This window comes from Haliotis asinina, chromosome 6 (genome assembly GCF_037392515.1).
Source record: "Haliotis asinina isolate JCU_RB_2024 chromosome 6, JCU_Hal_asi_v2, whole genome shotgun sequence".
Lineage (NCBI taxonomy): Eukaryota > Metazoa > Mollusca > Gastropoda > Lepetellida > Haliotidae > Haliotis > Haliotis asinina.
In genome coordinates, this window is record NC_090285.1 from 64,805,258 (window position 1) to 64,825,130 (window position 19,873).

The following is a 19,873-nucleotide window of genomic DNA, read 5'->3' on the forward strand; positions in this document are numbered from 1 at the left end:
GAGATCTCTGATCACTCAATTATGGAGAAGTATACATGTTCACGGTTTGAATCTTATTTAGCGGCAAGCCCCAAATTTAGGAGGGCGCTTATCTCCCTTTTATTGCGGCGAAAGCTGTCGTGTCTTGCCGAATGTTTAGATCGAAGTGCTATTACATAACTTCTAAAACAAAATAAATATTTAGTTTACGAGGAGAATCTTGAATGTTTATTATACGATGTTTCTCCAGATGTAGGATAAAAGAGAACTGTTGCCTCTCGCTTAGGACTTCAGTGACCACACGCTCCCGGCAAGGTCAGCTCAACAACAATACCCAACACGTGCACAGTGCAGCGCGGATATTGACAACTGCAGCGCAGAGACGCACAATGAGCACGGGTCATCCAAGCACTGTTTGTCTGGCTGATTACGATGCCTACGGTTTCGATCTGGATCACACTTTGGCGAAATACAGACTGGTGGAAGTGTTCAATGTGAGAACTGTGATCAGCTGCTGATGCGTTTCGATTTATTTGAACGTATAGATTCAAAATCCACAAAATCAGCCGCTTAAGATGCTTCAGACGTGACTATAATTATATCAGTGTGCCATAAGTTTCATTTATTAAATGAAACACAATATATATATATATACAATAATACTTGTCATGATCATGTTTGACGATTATCATGATGTAGATATATCTATCTATGTGTTCCATGTTCATCAAAGACATATGGTAGCAGAGACCATCTATTACATGGTCTCAGATGGTATCAATCGAAGATATAAGCAATAGCATATTCGGATATATACTACCAAAATATGTTTTGTTTCTAATCATTCTAAGTCTTGTTTGTAGATAGAAATTCACAAGTTACTCACGTTTTTATGATAATTTTGTGAATTATCTAAGACATGGCCAATTTTACACTTGTCAGCTCACCTGTTTATGTATTATGATACAGTACTGACTTTAACTATAACAAATAATCAAAATAAGCAAATCATGTTGAAAATAAAATTTGGAAATTGCTGAAGTTTAGATAATTTTAATTTCTAAGAAGACATTTTTCACACATGACGGACCACAGATCCAGTCAGGAAAAAGTTATTTGCTTTTTAAATCTAATGATAATTTTGGTTGGAAAAAATATGTAATCTGTTTCTACCACATAACTTGTTTTCAAAAGTGTGTGCCTATTATGCAACCTAATGCATCCATTTAAGTTTTGTATCATTTTCCAGCTGTCATACAAGTGTATAACTGATTTCCTGGTTGAGGAGAAAGGCTATGACGCTTCCATCAAGTCTGACCTATTCAAGTACAAGGAGTTTATGTGAGTATGAGAGATACACGTGAGAATACCCAGTATTGTAGTCAGTGATCGCGGTAGGTTTTGTATGAGTGCGCGCAGAAATATAATTATAAATATGTAGACCAAATCTTTTGTGTGTGAAATTTTCAGTACCCCCACAGTTTTAAGGTGCTTTTTAAAATTATGTAGATCAGAATTTATGTGTCAAAAACACTCGCACAAAATATATTTTGCATGGTTTTATTATTTTTTTGTGTGTGAAAAACTCCTGTTTCTGTGTTAATGCAAACACTGGTAGTGGAATCTATTAAGTTGGACACAGTCTGTCCAGCTGTCTGAGGTGTTGTTTCTGGAACTGACTTTGAAAACTGTGCAATATTTGTTCACCAAAGTTGACAGGCAGACAGATGACTTTTATATTTGTTTGGGAAATGAAAAACAATAATGTGTTAACAATGTGAAACTGCAGTTGTGCTAATTTCCGTGGTACATCTGTTCTTCTCTTCATGTCCTCTTTATGTTCTATATATCAGGATTATGTTTCACTTATGTCCTCTATATTACCTCCTTATCTCATTATGTTCTAGTTATTGTCTCCTCTTTATGTTTTGCCATTTCCTTACCATGTTTTTCCTTACCTTTACTTTACTTATGTCCTCTATATTATCTCCTTATCATCTCATTATGTTCTAGTTATTGTCTCCTCTTTATGATTTGCTTATCTCCTTACCATGTTTTACCTTACCTTTACTTTCTTCCTCTATATTATCTCCTGATGTTCTAGTTATTGTCTCCTCTTTATGTTTTGCTTATCTCCTTACCATGTCTTACCTTACCTTTACCTTACTTATGTCCTGTATATTATCTCCTTATCATCTCATTATGTTCTAATTATTGTCTCCTCTTTATATTTTGCTTATCTCCTTACCATGTTTTACTTATCATCTGATGCTTACCTTATGAAATCTCAGAGTTTGTTTCTTCACATGGATACAAAGTGTGAAGCTCATTTCCAGGGTCCCGTACAACAATATTGCTGGTGTCCCAGTTTGTTAAATGTCACTCACTGACTTGCAGTCTGTATCTCAGTGAGCTTGCACTACATAACCACCTTTAGTATGGGCAAGTACAAGTAGCCACACATACACATGCACATCGTCACATAGGAGTGCAACATTAAAGTGCATTAACACATTATCTCCCCTCACATGTAATCTGCCCATATTCTTTTGATCCCCTTGTTATCAGGTCCTCAGCGTCTCCTTTTGTTGTCATCCTTGTCTGCAGGACAGTGCGCTAGCCTAGCAGCTACAGCGTTAGCTGGTCACTTTGAATGGGTTCAATTCTCTACATTTGTACAATGTGTGAAGCGCATGTCTGGTGTCACCTGCCGTGATGCTGCTGGAATATTGCTGACAGTGGTACAAAAACATTCTCACTCACAAACTATCTCCTCCTCATGTTCCTTTCTGTGTTTTTCAGATGCAAAGGTCTCTTTCTGGACATCGAGAAGGGACATATACTCAAAACCGCAGATGATGGCAAGATTTTACGGTAATTTTTAAAACATATGAGTGCATTTCTTACACACCTGTGGGTGAGAAATCAGTTTGAGATAAATAGAATTATCATGTTAACCCTCAATGTCGGAAGACTACTAATTACTGCAAAAACTAGTTACGTTGTCTTGTATGTTTTGTTACTGTCAGTATCTTTCTACATTAAAGGGACAAAGTTCCAGGCCTCATCTGAACAGCAGTTGGTGGAGCATAAAATGCATAAAATTGAATAATTCACGTTTTGTAGAAGTCACTATTTGAGAGAATATCTGACATGTATAGTAGTATCATGAAGTCATTTTGAATGGTTAATGATTTGTGCTAACCAAAATATGATGACACAAAATGCTCTTTTTGGCGTAGTAAACATGGATTTTCAACCAAACAGACTGCAGCAGACTTTTTCTTAACTTCATGGTATGAACTGAACTCTAAATGTTTGTTATGGAACACCAGTATTCCTGTGAAGTCTGGAAGGTCTGTAAATCTGTAAATGGATTGTTTGTGATAGATGAAGCATGTTGTTTCAGAGCTACTCATGGAACAAGGGCTCTGAAGACAGCTGAGATACAGGCATCCTACGGAGAGGATCAGATCTGGAAACATGCAGACACTGTGAAACAGACAGTTAAAAACTCTAATAGTGAGTTGAACGTTGTTGAGAATAACGTTAAATCATCAAGAGTATGCTTGCTGTACAGAGTTATGCCTCCAGGGTCAGACATATATATGCTCCTGTATGTGAATTTCACTGATGTGGCATCCGCAGCCTGCATTCCTTCAGTCTTTCATTCCACATTAAGCTAATGTCTGGTTTAGGTGAAACTGACTCCAAAATTTCAACCTTTCTGAGAATCTGTGAAACAGTGTTGTGATTTATACTGATACTGAACTCAAGAACATAAAGATTCTGTCATTACAAAACAGCTGATTACTAACAAACCTTTCTAAGGGCAGACGGGTAGCCTAGGGATTCACTGAGATTTTGTGTGTGTTTATTTAGGATAGGCTGCTGTAACACTTTTCTAGGACAAACTCTGCCACAATTATTGATGTATTTTATGTTGTATTTTCAGCAACTTTTCGTTTCTTTGAGAACTACTTTGACACTCCAGGCCTTGTTGCCATGGCAAGAATTATTGACATCGAAGACAAAAAGGTGAGGCCCAGATTCTTTTGTGTTCACTTGAATTCCTATGATTAAGTTTGTGAATAGTCAGGTGGAATGAGGCCATCACATAACTGGGTCATGTATTTGGTGAAATGGGCTGGTCAGGTAACTGGGTCAGATGAGGTGAAATAGACTGGCAAGGTAGCTGGGTCAGGTCAGGTGAAATAGGATTGTCAGATAACTGAGTCAGGCCAGGTAAAGTGAGGCATTCAGGTAACTGGGTCAGGTCAGGTGACTAGGTCAGGTGACTAGGACAGTTGGGGTGAAATGGGCTGGTCAGGTAATTGGGTCAGCTCAGGTGAAATGGGGCAGTCGGATAACTGGGTCATGTCAGATGATTGGGGTTGGTCATTTGTCTGGGTCGGGTCCGGTGAGGTGAAATGGGCTAGTCAGTTATCTGGGCCAGGTCAGGTGAAATGGGGTGGTCAGTTATCTGGGTCAGGTCAGATGAAATGGGGTGGTCAGTTATCTGGGTTGGGTCAGATGAAATGGGGTGGTCAGTTATCTGGGTTGGGTCAGATGAAATGGGGTGGTCAGTTATCTGGGTCAGGTCAGATGAAATGGGGTGGTCAGTTATCTGGGTCGGGTCAGGTGAAATGGGGTTGTCATTTATCTGGGCACAGGCAAACTGTAGTGCAAAATGGGTTGCGCAGCATAGAGAAAATGACCAGTCTTCCTACATGCAAGCAAAGCGAGCAAAGGTTGGCAGGAGCTCAGACCAAGGCCTTGGAAACTAAAATGACTTCAGTGTGGATGTATAATAGTGGGTTTGTGCTGATTGCGACCTTTGGTTTATCATCACAGAATTTGGATCATTTGTGTCACTTCTTCCCTAAGATGATATACCTGAAAGATACAGTGTGGCATTAAACCTCACTCACTCACTCACTCACTCACTCACTCACTCACTTTTGGGAGTTAACAGGGTCATGTGTGAAGTAGAATAGATTTCTTGAACTTGTAGCTTACCTTAATACTATTCTACTTTCCAGATGAAGGACTCCAAATCTGCTGACAAGATAGACTACAGCCGGATCTGGGGCGATGTATTAGATTCACTAGTGCACATATATACATATCACAACTTTGCATGTAAATATCTACCATATACTCTGTGTGTCTGTTGCTGTCAGTGTGATCTGCCTCCTTGGTGCAGTGGTTAGTGCACCTGCCCGGAGAGCAGATGGTTGTGGGATTGATCCCTTTTTGTGTCAACCCAAAAGACATTGAAATATGGTACTTGTTGCCTGGCTCTCGGCATTAATGGGTACAACAAAGACTGGTTGGTCTTGAGTCAGTACTATGTGTCTGGGTGGGTTATTCATGCTGAACTCTATCATAGTATCTCAATGAGCTGACACTATAAAACCAGCTGAAGTCTGGGCTAGTACAAGCAGCCACACATACAGATGCATGCACATCTTCATATGAGCGAAATATTCTTCAGTGAGACGATAACCCTCACCCTACTTCATCTCCATATTCTGCCTGTGTCTTGCTTTCAAAGTTGTCCCCAAAACTAGGTTTGACACTTGTGGATAGGAACTCCACTGTTTGCTTGCCTGAATAACATGAGAAATCGTTTTTGGATGAAGGTGGCAAAGCAAGTATTTTTCATGTAATTATTATCAGTGTATGTATAAAGGTATAGCGGACCTTTATTTGTGATGAGAAAGCTCCCCATACATTATGCTAAAGGTCCAAGGGAGATAACTGAGTATTGGCCCTGTATTTCATTCTAACAAGTTTTCATTAATGAATTGTATATCTCTGTTGTACTTGTGAACAGTCTTCATTTTCCTGTTGTATTTACAATGACAGAAAGTACAGGACAGGTAAAGAAATATGAGTTTTCTTAAAGTTTTAAAGCATGACTTGTTTCAATGAAGAAGGATTTCTCATCAAGCTTTTGAAACATGTTGAACTGTTGTCCGGACAAACTGGATGTTTTAATACAAAATGACGTAATTGGCCTGAAACAGTTTCTGCATATTTTTTCTTGCATCCATTTCATTATTCTCCAGTAGAAACAGGAGGATTCTTCCCAGCTATAAAGAAAAATCCACACAAGTATGTTGAGAAATGTAGTGAAGACATAAAGAGGTGGCTGCGATCTCTGAAGCAGGACAACAAATGTGTCTTCCTCCTCACAAGCTCCTTCTCTGACTTTGGATCCTGTCTACTGGAAACTATTCTAGGGTAAGACCCACTGTCTACTGGAAACTATTCTAGGGTAAGACCTACTGTCTACTGGAAACTATTCTAGGGTAAGACCTACTGTCTTGTGGAAACTATTCTAGGGTAAGACCTACTGTCTAGTGGAAATTGTTTGAGGTTGTGACATACTGTCTTGTGGAAACTAGTCTAGGATTAAACCTGCTGTCTACTGAAAACTAATCTTGGGTAAGACCCACTGTCTACCTGAATCTATTCTAGGGTAAGACCTACTGCCTTGTGGAAACTATTTTAGGGGAAGACTCACTGTCCATTGAAAACTAATCTTGGGTTAGACCCAGTGTCTAGTGGAAACTGTTTTATTGTAAGACCTACTATCTAGTGGAAGCTGTTCAAGGGTAAGACTCACTGTGTAGTGGAAACTGTTCAAGGATAAGACCCATTGTCTAGTGGAAACTATTCTAATGTAAGCCCCACTGTCTACTGGAAACTGTTCTAGGATAAGACCTAGGAAACAAAGGAAACTATTTGTAGTTAAAACCATATTTTCACTGGAAACTATGAAATATAATTCAATGAAAAGGGAATGTACTGAAGTAAAATATCAGTATGGGACAGGACAGGGACTATGAAATTTCCCTACCTTGAGAACTGTTGTCATATTTGGAGGACATATTGATGTTGATTCAGTCCTGTAAGTGTCCTCTGTATTACAGTGATGACTGGGAATCCTATTTCGACATCAACATGTTCTATGCAAGGAAACCTTCTTTCTTCACTGAGGGGCATGCTTTCCAAAGAATAGGTAAGAAATCATGTGTTTGTTGATGAAGCATTAGTAACTGAAGATTAGTATGATTGTCCGCAACTCCTTAATGATGTAATGATGTCAGTATATGTTGAACAGCCTTGAGTGGATGTATAATGAACAGCCATGTTTGGACTGCCTAGTAGTTAGACAGCGTAGTTGTAGTGGTTGTGATATTCACTCATCATGCGTCAAACCCATGTTTGATCCCGTTTGATCAATGCGCCATGCACATGGTATCTTATCTCATGCTGTGGAATATGACTTAAATTGAAGTCGAACCATACAGACTCACCTTGCAATAATCGAAGTGATGAAAGGTGTATTATCCATTACTTAAAGTAGTGTACGATCCATCCTCAATATCAATATGATAAGTCTTCACTATACACTGAATGCATATACGCTTCAGCCCGATAACTTTATTACCTCCCTTTGCTGACTGTGCATTCTCACAGCAGCCAATCAGCTAAGCTACTACTACAACAGAGCTTGTCAGTGTCAACAAAGACAGTGGTTGCAGCTGCGAAGGTTTGTTTGCAGTGCAGGTCAGATTTGGGGGGAAATCATGCAGACAGGTCCAAAACTTTAAACAAATATATGCAAGAACTCCTTATATCTCTTTCAGAGTACCTATGTATCTTTGGTGTTGGCAAGTTTAATTGGTTAGATAATTTAAAAAGCGAAAGTAGGTTGTGATTGGTTTGTTCAGATTCCCAGTGTAGACACCTGGGTCTCATTCCCCAATACGACTGTAGCGTTATGACAGTTGTAAGTCTGTTTTAAAGTATGAGAGTTACGACTGTCATAACACTAAGATTGCTTTGAGGATTGGATAAAAAGTCAATCAGGGAGGTAATAAAATCATCAGGCCAAGTCGTAGATGCAACCAGGGTATAGTGGAGATTATTGAGGATGTGTATGATCTAGTCTTTCATGCCTTAATGCCAAACTTAACTACATTTTTTATTTTGATATATTACAGAAAAACACTCTGTAAAGGAACCAACAACAGATCTGAAAAGGGGTGGTTTCTATTACCGTGGCAATGATAAAGAGCTCACAAAGTTTATAGCCTCACTGACAGGAAAAGACAATCCAAAGGTTTTTTTTGTTACTTCCCTTGAACCATCACTTGAGAACGTTTAAGCACTATTCATGTTCATTTGTTAAAATGCTTCTTTCACACAGATTAAGTTGTCAACAGAACACACTGTGAGTTTTTTAAAAGTTGTTTTTAAAGTGATGCACACATGCTGTGGATGATGATTTCCAAAGCTAGGTTAGTGGTGAAATATTCAGTCCACTTTAAACCTTGTATAAGCTGATGTCCTAGCAATGAACACCTGATTATGTTACACATTCCAAAAAATGTTTAAAGTGGTGTTTAATAATTAGGGCTTGATGAAAAGAATAATAATGATTCACTTTTGAAAAGCTCAACAGTTACGATGATTGTTTTGACAGTTGAAATGGTTCTGATCCCATTCTACATCATTTTCTCTGCTTCATCCCAAACTTTACTACTTTCTGAAAAATTGCTTTCCTAAATTTAAAAGTACAAATTGAACATAGTTCATATACATTTGAGATTATTGGTATTGAGTGTGTGGTGATTGTGAGGTCTTAGGGGCTTGTCAGGTGAAATGTTTACATCAATCTACAGAACTTAAAGGTCACATGCACCGTAAAACACAACTTTGCAAATTCTACATTTGCACTTACCAAAACAAATCATCAAAAATGCCAATTCAAACTATAAAGTTGAGAAAAAAACAATGAACAAAAAGCCCGTGAATCAGAGTTCAAATGATTTACAAAATTTCCCCCAGCGCTGGGGGGAAAAAGTGGTTTCAACAGCTGTGCTGTGCCCATAACGCATGCGCAGTGAATAAGTTCACGGAGCTTGAAACAGTATGAATGCCTGGAGTAAGAGATCATCAAGAGCAGTAGTCTAACCTTGGTTGTGTACACAAACAAGTAAATAATCTACTCGTTACATAAAAACACTTGTTGATTGTGGTAAGCAGTCTCTATCACAGAGAAAGCTCAATGTCTGGTTTATTGACACCTATATGTCTGTCTGCCTGTCTGCCTGTCTGCTAAAGACAATATGCAATACACAGCTTCAATCATTGACGACATGCAGTTTGAACTTAATGCCTGTAAGGCAATACGCCATAAACAAAATAAATTGATTTATGACTCAAGCATCTGATTCTAATCTCTTATGTAATTAGGCAGGTGTGATACTTGAACACATGACATGTTTTTATGCCCGTGGGTTGCAAACAAACTACATACATTTTTCCCGGATGACTGGATCTGACGGAAACTGGTGCAAACTCTTGTCAGTTTCAAGTCCTGCTTTATACTTGGACGGATGACAGTTTCCAGTTCACCATCTCTACTGAGATAATTTTTGATTTGATTGAACACAAATTCAGAGAACATGTATTTTCCAAACCCAACATCACTATATATGTTCTTCTAGTCTATATGATTTTGTTTGACAATGGTATATGAATCCATACTGAAATGGCACATCACATACAATAAATGAAGTTGTTATCCATAAAGAATCCTACTTTCCTGTGGCTCACCATACTTCTAAAATGCCCATCAAACGGATCATCTTTCTGTACATACAATGAACCCTCGACGTATCAGCAAATGAACCAGCCAGTTGGAAGCCGTCGTTACACTTGAGTGCACCCCACCAGCTATGACTAGGTTAGGTCTCCTGAGGGCTTCATCTCGAGGGAAGTAAGCCCAAGTAGAAAATATTGCACTTTTGAATCGTGATTGTACACTTATAATTTTGTTTATTTGTTTTTAACAAGCAGCAATGTATATAATATGTCATGAATAAGTGATAATTGTGTTTTAATTATAGTTGATTTTTTGGTTGCATGTGACCTTTAAACAAACTGTTCTGTCAAGGCTCCTAATACAATAGTCAACTGTTTTTCCCTCCAGAATATAGGATTGTAGGGTTTAGGTCAGCACTGGTGAGTCAGTTGGTGAATCATGTAGAAAACTACAGCAGTGAAGCATTCTCAGCCTACCCAAAAGACCAGGAACGTGTTAGGAATGGACCCTTTTTTCTTTGTTTAGTGCTGTTTGCTGTGAAGGTTTGCACATATTGTTTAAAAAGGTTATTGTTTTCAGATTGTATATTTTGGAGACAACATCTGCGCTGACTGTTTTCCATCTAAGATGTATGCAGACTGGGACACTGTTCTACTTCTGGAGGAAATGGACGCTGAGGGATATGCATGTGATGACGGAACTGTACAACAAGACGATGAGCCGTCACAAAAGAAAAGGCGACGAGGAATAGAGGTAAATTCAGATCCTGTATGTAACCTGTGTATCTAGGGATAGAGGTGAATACAGATCCTGTATATCATCTGTATGTCCCGAGTTAGAGGTGAATACAGATTCCGTATATCATTTGTATGTCCAGTGATAGAGGTAAATACGGATCCTGTTTGTAGTCTGTAAATATCGCTGATATCAGATGTTCAGATGTTAACATTTAGATTCTGAGAATCTCAACATTTTCCAGGAATGCTTGTGGTGTTCAACGTCTGTCTGTCATTATATATTTCCCATTAATTCTCATTTGTTCTGTGAATGGATGCAACATGTTATTATAAGTTCCCAATACAGGAAGGAATAACTGACAGAGTCTGCTTACAATTCAGCATAGCTCTCTAGTGACCCATGAGGAAACAGAGTACTTGATCTCCGACGTATGGGGACCGTTCCTGTACCATGGTCCAGAGGAGGTGTCCAACAAGGCCATGAACACTCTCTGGGGGAGCATCATCAGCCAGTACAGCGACATCACTGTCCCCAGTCTGGAGTACCTGGCAGGTGTGTTAAGATTCTCATTTCTTTTCAATTTACTGGTCCAGAAGTTTTGAAAATAATGATTTTGAATGTAAGGACCTGTTCATAATATATGACTCTTCATGGCAAAACTTTGTATGAAGTAAGTGACATCCCCTGCTTGTCATGTACAAAATTAACTATCCCCTACCCACCCGTAACTACTAACAAAATGGGTGACTCCCCCTTAAAATCATCATAACCACATACCACCACATGCATGATGAATGTAAACTTTTGTGTGATGGATATACTACATAGTGTATTTGGGTTTGACCTTATAAGTTCTCAGGGAATTAGTGGTGCACTTATGCAAGGTGACACAATTTGCTGTCCAGAGTTGCCTCCCTTTTCATGTGCCAGAAATCTGTGATTATTGGTTGATTGTTGGTCAGCACCACAGCTAAAGCAGTGTCTAATTTCAGTCACACATAATGCTCAAAATGGCAGTAAACTCACTCACAATATTCCTCAAAGTGGCAGTAAACTCATGCACAATATAGGTGAAACTGGCAGGAAACTCACTCACAGTACTGCTCGAAGTGGCAGTAAACTCACAATATTGTTCAAAGTGGCAGTAACCTCATGCACAATATGGGTCAAAGTGGCAGTAAACTCACAATACTGCTCAAAGTGGCATTAAAGCTGCGTAAAACTAAACTCACTCACTCACTCACTCACTCAAGTGTATATGTGAGTGGATCAAGAATAGTCTCCATACTTTGCAAGAGAAATCACACATTTTCATACTGGTAGACCAACTATATTTTACATTAGGTACAATTACAAAAAGCAAGTAGCAGTGGGAACAGTTACAAAGTTTTACATCTTAATAAAATCATCTTCCATGTTCTAAAAAGTTCGACTGAATATCAATGCGAAAGTCCATCAAATATGAATAACTTCATTCACATTGTGCTGACGTGGCATATTCATTTAAGGCCACATTCCCTGCCGCCATGGCCCATAATGATGACATGGCATATTCATTTAAGGCCACATTCCCTGCCGCCATGGCCCATAATGATGACATGGCATATTCATTTAAGGCCACATTCCCTGCCGCCATGGCCCATAATGATGACATGGCATATTCATTTAAGGCCACATTCCCAACCGCCATGGCCCATAATGATGACATGGCATATTCATTTAAGGCTACATTCCCTGCCGCCATGGCCCATAATGATGACATGGCATATTCATTTAAGGCCACATTCCCAACCGCCATGGCCCATAATGATGACATGGCATATTCATTTAAGGCTACATTCCCTGCCGCCATGGCCCATAATGATGACATGGCATATTCATTTAAGGCCACATTCCCTGCCGCCATGGCCCATAATGATGACATGGCATATTCATTTAAGGCCACATTCCCTGCCGCCATGGCCCATAATGATGACATGGCATATTCATTTAAGGCCACATTCCCTGCCGCCATGGCCCATAATGATGACATGGCATATTCATTTAAGGCCACATTCCCAACCGCCATGGCCCATAATGATGACATGGCATATTCATTTAAGGCTACATTCCCTGCCGCCATGGCCCATAATGATGACATGGCATATTCATTTAAGGCCACATTCCCTGCCGCCATGGCCCATAATGATGACATGGCATATTCATTTAAGGCCACATTCCCTGCCGCCATGGCCCATAATGATGACATGGCATATTCATTTAAGGCCACATTCCCTGCCGCCATGGCCCATAATGATGACATGGCATATTCATTTAAGGCCACATTCCCTGCCGCCATGGCCCATAATGATGACATGGCATATTCATTTAAGGCCACATTCCCAACCGCCATGGCCCATAATGATGACATGGCATATTCATTTAAAGCCACATTCCCTGCTGCCGTGGCACATAATACACATGGTAGTCTTAAACCTTGCATGTCTGCTTGTCATGCCGAAGACCAGGGTTCGATTCCCCACATGGGTATGATATGTGAAGCCCATTCTGGTGTCTCCTGCCATGATATTGCTGGAATTCTGCTAAAAGCGACATAAAACTAAACTAACTCACTCACTCACTCACTCATTTAAACCTTACATATAATACAGTACCCAGAAAAAACAAATTAAAACTGAAAACATATTTGATTATATATTGTGATGTTTAATTGTACATTTGATGTCTTCACTGACAAAGTTAGCTGCTCTTTTTCATTCACGAGAAGCATTCACCAGAAGCAATACAATGTCATTTTTTCACCTGTAGATAAGGCAACCCCCATCTTTGTTTTGGTGCTTGAAATTCAGTGAGTGAGAGAGTTTAGTTTTATGCGGCACTCAGCAATGTTCCAGCTATATGGATGTGGTCTATAAATAAACGGACCTGTAAAGGTCCTGTGGGAGAATAGGCTTTCAGCAACCCATGCTTGCCATTAAAGGCGACTATGCTTGTCATAAGAGGCGACTAATGGGATCGGGTGGTCAGGCTCGCTGATTTGGTTGACACGTCATCGGTGCCCAGTTGAGCAGATCAATGCTCATGTTGTTGATCACTGGATTGTCTGGTCCAGACTCGATTATTTACAGACCGCTGCCATATAGCTAGAATATTGCTGAGTGTGGCATAATACTAAACTCACTCACTCATTGTAAAATAATGGTGGACCAGACAATCCAGTGATCAACAGTATGAGCATTAACATACACCACTGGGAACCAATATTTCAACTAAGTCAGTGTGCCTAACCCCCTGATCCCATTAGTCACCTCTTACAAGCGTGGTCGCCTTTTGTGGCAACTATGGGTTGGTGAAGACCTCTTCCATCCCAGACCTTCATCGGCCACTTAAAATTCAACTTATCTTTGGCCATATTTGCTAGGTAACACCCTTTGTTGCCAGTTTAGCGCAGCTTAAACAGAGACATAAATTGTGTCTCAGGTAAACAGAATGGCAAATATAACATAATATATATTCAAAAAGGATGAAAACAGCATTTTAAGAAAGATAAATATATTTGATATTCACTTGAGGGAAGACATATATAACAGATTCTCATTACAATATCATCCAACTTCATCTCCAGGAGTGCCACTGGGCCACAAGTTTGAAACCTTCGGCGCCAAGAGTGGCTCTACCCAGGGCTTCCATCCTGGCAAACCAGCATCCTTGCTTTGACAAACTGAAGAACCCTTGACACACAACAGGTATCAGTCTTAATGTAGCCTCATATAGCTGGTGAACAGAGCCACTGATCTTCACCATCGTCATCTGATACCACTTACACCTCAAATACCCTGCTTGTTGGCTCATCTCCAACCAGAATTGACAAATACGTGCTAAACCATCACTCTGAATCTTCAGATAGTAGCATGTATTCCAATGAGTGTCGATCAGCAATGGATTCACATGTTGTTGATTTGCCAGCAATATCAACCCTGAAGATGCACAACATCTTTTTCTCAGGGGTAAATGAGATGGTTTTCCGATTTAGAAAAATTGAAACAAATATTAAAATAGCATAGAGGAACTTTGCCTCATTTCACTAGAGCAGTTCCGGTATGTGAAATGGTCTCAATCCATAGTTAATTTTGAAGCAATGTACAGAGGCCTTCATGTTTTTGCAAGGATTAATGATTAAAAACATATTGTTTTTGACATTTTTCTCAGATTTGTATGTATTTTTAAAAAAATATTTAATCCCCGTAAAGACACGAGGACCTGTGTATACAGTGTTTAAGTTCTGTTTGTGTCCTTATTTTAATCCAGATGTTATGGTTTTATGCTTAAAATGGTGCAAAATGTATTTCTTTTGCTGTGTAAAGAATGTTATTTTTACAAACTTTCAGTTCCCCTCACCTGAAAATATAATGGAAAGGCATGAAGTGTTTGTTGTATAATTCAGTTTTATAATGAAGCAAGTTTAAGGCATCCAAGTTTGTAATAGACACTTTGGGTTTTTTGAGGGAAGCACTGCATTTATCATATATACATGTGAGCAAGTAATATGTCATGTTACTTACAAACTGTTTACCTCAACATCCCATCATGCAGGTGATGGCAGTCAATATTGCAAATATTACATACTTTTATATCAGGTATTGCTTTTTCACATTTTATGGGAAAACTAAGGTGTAAAATAGTTTTCCACTTTTGATACCCATATTTTACTTCTTTTGATGAAACACAAAAATTATTCTCAATATCAGTGTTGTATATTTTTATACATGATGAAATCGATCATCCTTATCACAAGGCCAGTGAAGATCCACATTAGAATTGATCTTCAGTAACCCATGCTTGTCGTAAGAGGCGACTAACATTAGGTTCGCTGACTTCGTTGAAACATATCATTGTTTCTCAGTTGCATAGATTAATGCTCAGGAATACTGTTGAGTGATGCCTGAAAAATAACTTTCTCACTTCTTATCAAAAGTTACGTAGTATGTGTGTTTTATACTCGTCGTTTTGTCAGACACCAAACCTTCAGTGCCACAATATGAGTTTTGTATTGTTTGGCCATTGATACACACTGAATCAGTGATACCTGGTTAATATGTACCGTATATTACAGTATGTATAAGCCGACTTTTGAGGACCAAAAAAAGCTGCCTGTAGAACGGGGTCGTCTTATCTATGAGACACAATTTAATGGAAGTATTTTGCTGGTCGTCAGTGCCCTGTCAGGACGATCTTGCAGGTTAGTGGTTCACCCACTAGGAAGTTAATGACGGTGATTGTATGGGTGATTTGTTCATTGATGTGTATTTAATGTATACGCCTTCATTTGTTCCCAGTCTAAGTAAACTTATCCTCAGTACTTTTCATTACACTCCACTACTGAGTCTAACAAAACCTTATGGGAGGTCGCATCAGGTAACCTTTGAGATTGACCAATCAGAACAGTTTACCAAATCGTGAAAGTGGACATTCGCACATACCTTTTGACCTTTTTATCTCAAGAAGGTTTGTACCCAAACGATCCTGAATGCTATTTAGCATATGCTGACAATGGTTAGTAAACAGTCGCTGAAAGTAGTGTTTTTGGCAATATTCAAAGATGTCATCTTGCGGAAATATTAGCTAATGGTAACCATGTCAACAGAAACCCCAAAGCGTATATACTGCAGGTCAAATAACTGTGTTTTATGCAGATTTTTGTTTGTGGAGAGATCTGTGTCAGTGACCTGAATATTTTGAGAGTCCCTCCAATCCCTAAATAGTAGCTGTTGTCTGATTGGTTAAATCTATTTAACCATCTCGCGTTTGATTGGACGGTCATTGATCGCTCACAGGTTACCTGACACGACCTTCTACTAGGTTTTATTAGACTCACTGGTGGAGTGTAATGAAATACGCTGAGACTAAGTTTACTTAGACTGCATTTGTTCCCTGTTTGTATGTATAAGAGGTGTTACTTTAATTTATAATTAATTCATTCTCAGATCTATTAAAAAAAAAATGATTTTTTTTTTTAACTTGACATGCATTTCTATTGATGATGGAAATGTATATCTACATGTCAAATGGTGCTTGTATGACACTGAATTTTTTCTTATTATGTAATGTAAAGATTTCAGCCATATAAGCATGCAGAGGTATCTGTTGTCAAGTGAGCCAAGATGTCACACACACTGCTGTTTTTCTTGTATCGTGGTCCGATTCGTGGATACTTGAAAAACGGATAGTTTATAATGATAATATTACCACATCCTTAAGTCTGCCTGAACTTGCCAAGCTGCTTCTTTAAATTGACTTTGTCCTTCCACATGGTTGATTGTATTAGGCAGCTTATTTGCATGGGACAGCTGGTGAGCTCAAGAAGGAAGTAACACTCAGCATGGTCAAGGTCACATCATTGATCTCTTGGCATTGCTGTAATGTATCCTTGTCATTGTACCAGCTGTTGTCATGGACACAATACAGAATTCTATGGTATAAAACCAAACTCACTCACTCATTCATTCCGACTGTTTGTGTAGGTGTGCTGAATCCACCATTATTATTTAGGAAATATCATGTGATTCACTTCAGGCAGAGACCATCACTTGTATCATTTTAAAATGAGAGTTATCATCCCTTGCAATAAAGAGATCACCCATTATATGGCTTCAGGTGAGGTAAATGTAGTTATATTTGAGTCTCAAAACATAGTGTTTTCAAGTGGAATACGAAACATTATCCACTGCTAGTGCTGATTTGTCAGGAGAGAAATTGACACGTCATGGAGAGGGTGTATATTTATAATAATTGTATATTTAGTCAATGTTTTTTTGTTAAGCTTTATTATTTTGCTGAAGAAAAGGGCAATAAAATATACATATCGTCAGAGACCATATATGTCGTCTGCTATCCTCACTAGGTGATTACTATGTTTGGTACATTTCCTTTTTTTATATCAATGTATTTGTGGTAAATGTTTTTGAATATATTGATTACTATTCAAAGCATGGATATAAATAATTATTTCACAAATTGAACAAAGCAACCCTGTTCAAATTCCCCTTTTTCACATACTGATTTTCGGAAACTATTGCTACAGAACATTAATGTGTAAATGTGTTAGCTCTGGCAGTCTACACTTTAACTTGACTTGACTTGACTTTAAATATAAAGTGTTGTTAGAATATCCTGTTAAGCGATATGGATATTTTCTTAGCCAGTATGACTATTTTATGTTTTTATTTTGAATGGTATTCACATCTATGTTGTGATGATGAATGCTTATGATTTCAATCGCTGGTTTGTCTGGTTCAGACTCTTTCGTTACAAACACCTATCACACCTATACTCTGGCTAGGTGCATTTTTTGCAAACAACTCATTTGAATGACCACTCTGTTTGCATCATGGATCCATTGGGTCACTGAGTGCTTATACATTTGATCAGTGATTAAAATTAACAGGTAACAAATATTTAGATTTTGGACATTAATGATAAGCAGGAAATGTTTTGTAATCTTGAACTTGGCTTCCAAGTTGACAGGGAGTGTTTCCTCTAATATGCGTATACTTGTCAACAGACCCAGTGCTTATTGGAAATGAGGGGATTATTTCTTAAACAGTTGCTTTACGCATGCATGCACGCACACATGAACGCACAGGTGCGCACACCTACACCTGCACAGACACAGACACCTATTGTGCTTATGAGAGACCTTATTAGAGGAAATGCTTAAGACACTCAAATGTAATCTGCTTTGCAGCTGTGATGTAAAACTGGGAGGAAAATTAACCAAGCATGTCTACTGGTGTGAATAGTTTTCCAGGTTGTAGAAACACAGACCAATACCCTAATAATACCCTGACTGATACAGCCTTGGATATCTTTTGTGGGCTGGGACTGATTTTCATCCTAGTAATGGGCATTTGGGATATTTCCCTGATAACAATCAAATGTGTAACATGTTTATATGGTCATTAGTGGATGCATTTAAATGAAATAAACCAGTTTTAGACAAAGAAACGTTTTGTATGTTTATTTTACCACATGTTTTTGCATATGTTTATGAAGCGCTATCTTGCCTCCGAGGTCAAGACTGCTTTTGGATCCATATCGTGATTGGCGGACATTGTGACCTCACAATCTCCTCTGGAGTATCAGGAGGGATCCAGGAGTTTGCATCCGAGTCCTAACAGTTGACAAGTGATCACAATTTACCAGTGATCACTTCAGAATTGACTTTAGATATAGTTTTGCTCTTTTGTAGCAGTAAACACAGAGTCAGATACAGCTGTTTGAGAAGTGGGATGGGATGGGGGTGAGTGAGTTGTTCCTCTCTCTTGTGACTGCACACTTCATTTTAATCCATTTTCTATTGAAATGGAGTTAAACAACAAACCAATTAAAGCATTTAGTCATTAACCCAAAATCTATTGGGTAAACATATTTTTACCAAATTGATAGGTGGGGACAAGAAAGCTCATATTTTGCACATGGGTGGCCTATAGTATTCTAAAGATAATGATCATAAAAATCACCATTTTCTCACGCTTAACCCCTTCACATGATTGTTACCTCCCTTCATGGACATGAACACAAGAGTGACCTCCCTTTTGTGTTTTCTGCATGGAATTTAAATGAATTTTTTCCATGTTTTGGGATGTATTTATGAGTGAATAAGGGTTAATTATCTTGTGAAATGTATTAATTTATCACATACTGCAGTCATACAGGCTTACCACCTATTATTACACCTGTTGCAAACAAATTGGTCGCATAGTACATAAATTAGTGGAAAATGAACATCTGCCAACAACACTTGTGAAAAAGAAGCTGATAATATGCTTAGATACTTCTAAAAATGAAAATGAATTAACCACTGACACAGTCCACAGTTATAACAAATCTGTGTGTTTCTTTTGTGACTTACCAACAGACAGTAATGACCCTGTGGCTCAAACTATGACATTTGATTCTAACATTTGTTTGATGGCTCATGAACGTCAGGATGGAAAGCCGATATGCAAATTATCTGCAGGTTATTTAATTGCACTTGATGTTGTGTATGATAATCATTTCTACACAGATCTGCATACAAAATACAGATCATTCATGAGAGCCAAAACAACACCATATTAAATGAATTTTGCAGAAATAATTTCATACGTAGAAGGACACAGATATGAGGCAAATTCAGGTTTGAAGTTGGCAGACATTGTGAAATTGTTTACAAGAAGACTCCAGCAGCTTCGTGATAACAGAACTCTTAATACCTCCAGGCTGAAATACGCTTTTCCTGCTGACATAGATAGCCTGGAAGCACTCACATAAGAAAGGTATACATGTACTCGTTTCCTTTAACATTGGTGATACTTTGTTGTCAGAATAAAGATCAGATGAAAGTTCAGACAGCGAAGTTGTGACTGCCAAGCGGGAAGCTAAATTATTAGAAGAGTCATTTTCACAATTTATTCAGAGTCAGATATGTCAGCAAACCGATTGAAACCAAGTCGTTCTCATCAAGGACCATTGACACAATTGACTCTCATA

General features: G+C 38.5%; 1 protein-coding gene across 1 annotated transcript; it reads left to right on the plus strand.

Moving 5' to 3' along the window:
* Positions 1–97: 97 nt before the first annotated feature.
* LOC137287507 (5'-nucleotidase domain-containing protein 1-like) lies at positions 98–18,346 on the plus strand. The gene is made up of 12 exons (XM_067819845.1): positions 98–473; positions 1,229–1,320; positions 2,782–2,853; positions 3,389–3,501; positions 3,935–4,017; positions 5,022–5,121; positions 6,054–6,228; positions 6,921–7,009; positions 7,998–8,116; positions 10,184–10,357; positions 10,723–10,894; positions 13,968–18,346. Exons 1-12 carry the CDS (start codon positions 204–206, stop codon positions 14,057–14,059), a joined length of 1,551 nt encoding a protein of 516 aa, XP_067675946.1. The 5' UTR covers positions 98–203; the 3' UTR covers positions 14,060–18,346.
* Positions 18,347–19,873: the final 1,527 nt, after the last annotated feature.

Coding starts and splice junctions, on each gene's coding strand:
- LOC137287507 (XM_067819845.1), top strand. CDS start 204: ATGTTTATTATACGATGTTTCTCCAGATGTAGGATAAAAGAGAACTGT. Junction 3,502..3,934: donor GACAGTTAAAAACTCTAATA/GTGAGTTGAACG, acceptor TTGTATTTTCAG/CAACTTTTCGTTTCTTTGAG. Junction 10,895..13,967: donor CAGTCTGGAGTACCTGGCAG/GTGTGTTAAGAT, acceptor CTTCATCTCCAG/GAGTGCCACTGGGCCACAAG.